The sequence below is a fragment of the Suricata suricatta genome, chromosome 12, assembly GCF_006229205.1.
Source record: "Suricata suricatta isolate VVHF042 chromosome 12, meerkat_22Aug2017_6uvM2_HiC, whole genome shotgun sequence".
In the NCBI taxonomy this organism is placed as follows: domain Eukaryota; kingdom Metazoa; phylum Chordata; class Mammalia; order Carnivora; family Herpestidae; genus Suricata; species Suricata suricatta.
In genome coordinates this window covers 10,825,376-10,833,000 of record NC_043711.1, presented here as the reverse complement: position 1 = coordinate 10,833,000, position 7,625 = coordinate 10,825,376, and the positions used below count along the sequence as shown (strand labels likewise).

Below are 7,625 nucleotides of genomic sequence, written 5' to 3'. Positions count from 1 at the left end.
CAGAGCCTAGATAGAGCCTTCTTCAGATTCTGTGTCTCCCTCTCTCTCTCTCTGCCTGCTCACTCTCTGTGACAAAAAGAATAAAAAATAAACTAAGAGTCCATGATGAATAAGTCCATTTAAATATAATTAAAGAAAGTGGCCAAAAGATTAAATCTTTGTTACATAATTGTAAAATCTGTAATCAACCTGAAATCTCTGTTTCTCTCTCTCTGATGCTTATGTGGAGAATAAACCTAATTCAGGCAGATATTGTTAGGAACAAACACAGCATTTGGAAATATTTGATGAGTCCAAGAAGTCGTTCATGGGTAGGGAGTGTATGCACATGTACATATGTATACATTAGTATGTCACTTTATACCAATACATTCTTACACAAGTATGTATGACACAGACAAAATAATCTTACCTTCTACGTTGAAATGACATTTGGAGAGCCTAGAAATCAGAACAGTGAATGTTTGATTTAACATGGAATTGAAAGGATGAAGAAATTTAGACAAAATGTAAAGCAGAATGGGTGAACTTGATTTAGTAAGTTAAGATTTCTTATCTTAATGCATATAGCCCACAAAGTGAGAATTCATATTTAAAACTAAAGTCAAGGTGTGCAAGGGCAGCTCAGTTGATAGAATATGTAACCCCTTTTTATTACGATTTTACTTTTCAGTAATCTCTACACACAATGTGAGGCTTGAACTCACAATTTTGAGATCAAGAGTCACGACTATTGAATGCTGAGAATGAACTGAGGGTTGAAGGGGAAGGGGGAGGGGGGAAAAGAGGTGGTGGTGATGGTGGAGGGCACTTAAGGGGAAGAGCACTGGGTGTTGTATGGAAAACAATTTGACAATAAAATATTATGGAAGAAAAAAAATTAAAAAATAAAAAAAAAGAGTCACGCAGTTCATAGATGAACCATCTTGGTGACTTAAGCATATGGGTCTTGATCTTAGGGTCATGAATTTGAGCATCACATTGGGGCATAGAGATTATGTTTAAAATAAATAAATAGATGCTTGGATAGGTAGAGTGAGTGAGTGAGTGAGTGAGTGAGTGAGTGACGTTTATATTTTAGCAAAGGGGAATTCACTTTTTCCATTCCACTTAAGCAATGAACCAGAAGCTCCACATTGAATTTTTCCTCCTCCAGTTAAGGTTGGATATATTTAAAAAATGCCTATACCCATAAGAAGAGAAATGAATTAACTGAGGAATACAATGCACATTCCTCCAAAATGATTCTATTGCATAAATGTCTATATTACATTTCTCTATCTGCTTTAACTAATGACATCCTAGAAGTGAAAAGAAACAAAAATTATGCTCTTCCTGTTTAGAAGTTGGAAACCTGAAGTAACTCTCAGGACTGAAATCAAGATGAGAGCAGGGCTTGGTTCCTTCATAGATACTCCATGAAACTCTGTTTTCTTTCTATTGTGGTCTCTAGTGACAAGTATTCTTTGCCTCATTGCCCTTTCTCCATCTTCATCGCCAGCAATGTAGCATCTTCACAACTCTCTCTGATCCAACTATTCTGCCTTCCTCTCATACATTCGGAGGACCATGGTGATTATGTTAGTTCCACCTGCATCATTTGCCCAAATTGAGTTTAAGTTTCAGTTCATTTCCAGCCTTTGTCTATCAACTATTTTACTCTCCCTCGTTCCTACAAAAGTAACATATTCAAAGTTTCCAATGATTAGAATGTGGACAACCTCAGGAGGCTCTCATTCTGCCTGATAGTCTCTTCCAAAACTGTTCTATTTGGTGTCACTCAAGGGCTCTTATATAAAAGAAACCAACACAGAACTTACCACAGCCCCCAGAATTACTGGATACACTTGTCATTCAAAATATTATGCAAACAGAATTTGCTTCATGAAGAACACCTAAAACACCTGCATTATCTCTATCACAGGACCACAGACTTGCTACTCAAAGTGTCCCACGGACCAGGACCTGCAGTATCAACATCACTCAGAAACGTGTCAGACACACCGTATCCTGGGCCCACCAGCACCTGAAAAATCAGATTCTGCATTTAAACCAGGATTATAAGTGATTCATATGCACCTTGAATTTGGAGAAGTGCTGGTCTAGAGTAAGTGTTCTCCCATTTTCAATGATAATTGGTGTTGGGAGCTGCCTAGCTCATTGCAGAGGTTTAGCAGCATCCCACAGACATTGCCAAACAGGTCAAAGGGAAAGACTCATCTCTGGGTGGGAATCATGGGCACAGAGCTTGCAAAAATGGAACATTCTGAAAGAATCCAATCAGTACCAACCCCTTTCTGCAACCAACCTTGAGAAGATCACTAAATTCTTCAAACCCCATTTCTGCATGGGGAATGCAGTTCAAAAGAGTACTTCATCACACAATGGACTTTTATAAAAGTTCATCAGGCAATTCCTAGAAGATCCCAAATTTGGATTGTTGTGTATAAGAATATCTATCTAAACATATCTCTTACACTAAACAAACATTTTTAATGGTATTTTCAGTACTGGCTCTGAACTTGTGATATGAGAGTGAAATCCCTAACTTGCTTTGAAAAAACTGTCCTGAAGCCCACGAGGTTAGTGTTCCAGGCTTTATATCAAAGGAACAAACTTCACATCTCTGTTGAAAATGGGAAAAATGACTTTCTAAAGATATCAGGAGCTATGTTTCAACCACAATCAATGCTTTGAAGAATCCAGGGGCTCTATTAAAGACTGATTTCTCAGCCCTCAACAGGATAAAATGCCCTCTCTGGATTGGGATAAGGTGCTGAGAGTTTAGATCTCTAAAAGTCAGAAGTGACAGATAAGGAGTAAGAAAAACTGGCTTCAGATGGCTTATCGCCCAGTCTCCTAGGAACAGAAATTCTACAGAAGAAAACAATTTCCCTTCTGTCCACACTAGTGTTCCTCAGGGAAATCAAGGGAGAGAGAAGGGAGAAACATCAAGGAACTGTGTCTAATGCACAGACCTAAGAGGCATTAAATACCTCCTCTGCAGCAGCCCCACAGTGTGTGACATTTCAGACCAGATAAGAGATGGTCATTTCTATTGCAGTCCTGAGTCTGGATTGAGCACTGAAGTTCCACCCGTCCCTGCTCTCTTGACTGGGGACAGAGCTTCATTCTCTACCATCCAATGAGGTAGGTATTTTGAGTTGCATGTAGAGACCTTCCTCTCAGAGACCTCCCCTCCCACAAATTAGATGAGTTTTACATCCTAGGAAGTACTGCAGGAGAAGGTGAACGAAAGTAAGGTCAGAAACATTTTTCTGTGGTCACCTGAGAGCCAATCTAGCCCAGCCAGAGCTGGGAGATTGCTGTAGTTGTTTGCCAGTTTGATTAATAAGTTGATTGAATGATTAGTTGATTAATGGATTTATGACACTATAAATAGAAGTAAATATTTTTAATACTTTATTGTCAAATTGGTTTTCATATAACACCCAGTGCTTCTCCCCACAAGTGCCCCCTACCATGACCATCACCCCCCTCTTCCCTCCTCCTCCCCCTTCAGTCCACGGTGCGTTTTCAGTATTCAGTAGTCTCCCTTGATCTGTGTCCCTCACTCTCCCCCGCTCTCTTTCCCCCTTCCTTTCCCCATGGTCCCCTGCCAGGTCTCTCCTCTTAGACCTATGAATGCAAACATATGGTATCTGTCCTTCTCTGCCTGACTCATTTCGCTTAGCATGACACCCTCAAGGTCCATCCACTTTGCTACAAATGTCCATATTTCATTCTTCCTCATTGCCATTTAGTACTCCATTGTATATATATATACCACGTCTTCTTGATCCATTCATCAGTTGATGGAAATTTAAGCTCTGTCCATGATTTGGCTATTGTAGAAAGTGCCGCTATGAACATTGGCGAACAAGTTCTCCTACGCATCAGCACTACTGTATCCTTTGGATAAATACCTAGAAGTGCTATTGCTGGGTCATAAGGAAGTTCTATCGATAGTTCTTTGAGGAGCCTCCACACTGTTTTCCAGAGCAGCTGCACCAGTTTATATTCCCACCAACAGTATAGGAGTGTGCCTGTTTCTCCACATCCTCGCCAGCCTCTATATTCTCTTGATTTGTTCATTTTAGCGACTCTGACTGGTGTGCGGTGGTATCTCAGTGTGTTTTTGATTTGAATTTCCCTGATAATGAGTGATGCTGAGCATCGTTTCATGTGCCTGTAGGCCATCTGGATGTCCTCTTTGGAGAATTGTCTATTCATGTCTTCTGCCCCTTTCTTCACTGGATCATTCATTTTTCATGTATGGAGTTTAGTGAGGTCCTTGTATATTTTGGATACTAGCCCTTTATCTGATATGCCATTTGCCACTATCTTTTCCCATTCTGTCGGTTGCCTGTTAGTTTTTTTGATTGTTTCCTTTGCCTTGCAGAAGATTTTTATCTAGAAGTAAATAGTGAACTCAGAACTGCAAGGTTTCACGTCAACAACTCAATGATAATAATGGAGATCCACATTGACCAGGGACGGGAAACATAAAAGTAGAACCTAAGACCAAGGAGCTTTGTAATTACCCAGAGTAGAAAAGTCAAGTATTAGCTGTATAGAGATATACACTGATGTGAGGGCATGTCTTTTCAATTTTAAGATGAGACATATTATACTATATTTCCATACTGATGAGAAAAATCCAAATGAAAGAATTCTTCCAAGTACATCCTTGCAAAGCAGTACTTGAAACATGCATATCACAGCACCGTCTCTCTCTTGAGTATTCAAATAAAAAATTTAAGGCGCACCTGGGTGGTTGAGTCTCAAGTGTCTGACTTGATGTTAGCTCAGGTTATGATCTGAAGGTTCACAGGATTGAGCCCCCTTAGTTGGGCTTTGCCCTAACAGGGCCCTTCTGTGTACTTCTCTTGCTCTGCCCATTACGGACTGGTGTTCACTCTGTGTCTATTGAAACAAACAAATAAACATTTTTTTAACATTTTTTAAAAAAAGAATTTTAAATGTATGATATGAAATGGGGTATGCTAGTGAGGTTCCTTTACAATTATTTCATTACCTTGAGCCTGAATATATTCTGCGTTAGCTAGCCACCCACTTTCTCTATTGAAAATTTTCTATGGGAGTCCTTACTGTTTGCATAGTGGAGTCAGAGTGGTTTTATTCCTGTTTTTTATCCCATCCTTTCAAACAAAGAATTACCATTTATTTCACCAATTTGGCTACTTGAAATTTCATTTTTTATGATATGTAGAATTATTTGTGCAGAATGTGTGAGAGTGTGTAAATTTTGTGCAGTAGAATCTGTGACTTAGTCATAATATACTCTCTCCGCTGTGTTTTTCTATGTTTATTTCTTTATTTTTTTTTTTTGCTAGAAGAATCGATCTGTCACAGAACCTGCTTTGCACAAAATGACGATAAATGTCCTGCAGATTTATGCTCTTAAGTCACCCTTTCTACATATTTCCAACTAGTTTTCACATCTCTGTCTTCCATAATTGTTCTTTTTAGCCTTTTATTAATGGATCTATTTCTAAAATGGAAATTACATCACTTGGAAGGTATTGTTTTTTACACTTAATGAATCACCTTTGCCTTACAAAACATGATTGGTCCCTATATCTTTATGTGAGATAAAATTAAAACCTTAGATATTGCTTCCTCTCCACATGAAAAGACTTTTTCATAATCTTTTATTCTGAGTCCTTGGAAATCTAAATTAGATCATTAAGTTCTTATTCTTTTAAATCTTTTTGTTCAGAAGTTGATTTAGGGCCTTCCTTAAATTTTGTTTCCTGCAATGGTTTTGAGTCATTCTGCTTAACCTAAGTGCATTTCACTATTTCTTTCCAAAGTGATTATTTCTTTTTTAAAAACATTCTTTGTTGTGCACACATACACATTCACACACTTTCAACTCAAATGTATAAAAAGACACCAATGCAAGTATTTTTTAAGTTCAGGCACAATTGCTCTCCTAGCTATTCTCTCCAAGTCCTTCTGACACACACACGTCCCTCTAGTCAACAAGTGTAATGCTGATCCATTCTTTTTTAAAGATTTTCTTAGGTAACCTCTACCCCCAATGTGGGGTTGAACTCACAATTCCAAGATCAAAATGTGCACAGGATGCTGACTGAGCCAGCCAGGTGCCCCTGATTCATTATTTCAACACCCATATGACTGTGCCATTTCCCTTTAGATAGTCTTTCATATTTTTTCACATTACATTACTATTATATCAATGCTACACAATATTTTTAATAGATAAACTATGTTTTTCAGCCAAAGGTGATTTTGTGCCCCAGGGGAAAATAAGCAATGTTCAAAGACATATGGAGTTGTCACACTGGAGAGGGGTGCATGGAGGCCATGGATGCTCTAAACGAACTACTGTGCACATAAAACTCCCTACCACAGAGGAGGACGTTGCCCAGAATGTCCATACTGCAGAGACTGAAAACCCTGAGTTAAAGAATATGTATATCGTTAAGATAGTTTTTAAAAATAAACTCCACACCCAACATGAGACTTGAACTTTCAACCCCAAGCTCAAGACTTTTCAGCTCCACTAACTGATCCAGTCAGGTACCCTGAGTATATCTATATTTTAATATTTTTAAATGTCTTCACAGTCTCCTGGAACGTTATGACACGTCACAATACTAACAGCAAAATTAGAACGTGCCTCTTTGCTGCCTGTTAAAAATTCCAATCTCATCCAATATGACAGGCCCTGAGGTGTTTTCTCAGGATATTGGGTGTGATACTAAGAAGATCGACAAGACACCACAGTAATCAGATTAATGAAGTCCAAGAGATTTATAGCGTGGACGAGGAACTCCCTGTGTCTTGAGCATTAAGCAGCTGTGAGACCACATATTTCTACAAAATTCACAACATTGCCTCTTGTCCATTCCCCTCAATACACTGGCTTCCTTCTGAGCCTTGATTTTCAGGGGGCATAAAAGCATTTCCTCAGGGCCTTTGCACTGGCTGGACCCTCTGCCGATTTCCAGAAGGACCAGCCTTCTTAGCCAGTCTTGACTGAACACTCAACATAACACTCCATCCACTCATTTGCTTGCCTTCATTTTCTTCATAGTCTTTGTCCTGATCTCAGGTACATTTCATTTTTATATACATGTATATCTAATCACCATAAATGAATTGTAGGTACTTTTCCTCATCAATTCCCTTCTACTTTATGACTCAGAATGTTGAAAATATGATCAGCACTCTATATATTTCTCAAACGTTTGAATTAATCTGTTATTAACACTATGCTACCTAGCCATTGGGGAAACTGATGTTGGGATGAAAATTCCTAATCAGAAAGGAAACAGTCATCCCCTGAAATCCATTCACAAATATTGAAATAACATTATTGACTATAAATATAAATTGTACCATTTGAACAATGGAAGCCATGCCCATTTATGTGAAATTTTGTCATGTTATTTTCCCCTTTACTGGTAGTCACCTCCACTACATGGACCCAGAAAATGATACAGGAATTTCAGAATTTCTTCTTATGGGATTTTCAGAAGAACCACAACTGCAGCCCCTCATATTTGGGACGTTCCTTTCCATGTACCTGATCACTGTGTTTGGAAACTTGCTCATCATATTGGCCATCAGCT

The 7,625-nt window shown here is 38.6% G+C and overlaps 1 protein-coding gene across 1 annotated transcript in view; it reads left to right on the top strand.

The window, feature by feature from the left end:
* The first annotated feature begins 7,411 nt into the window (after positions 1-7,411).
* Positions 7,412-7,625, top strand: part of LOC115274373 (olfactory receptor-like protein OLF4) — a 1,279-nt gene continuing 1,065 nt past the window's right edge. Inside the window, exon 1 of the mRNA XM_029917827.1 lies at positions 7,412-7,474. Within this exon, the coding sequence (XP_029773687.1) occupies positions 7,412-7,474 (63 nt within the window). The remainder of the gene's footprint in view (positions 7,475-7,625) is intronic.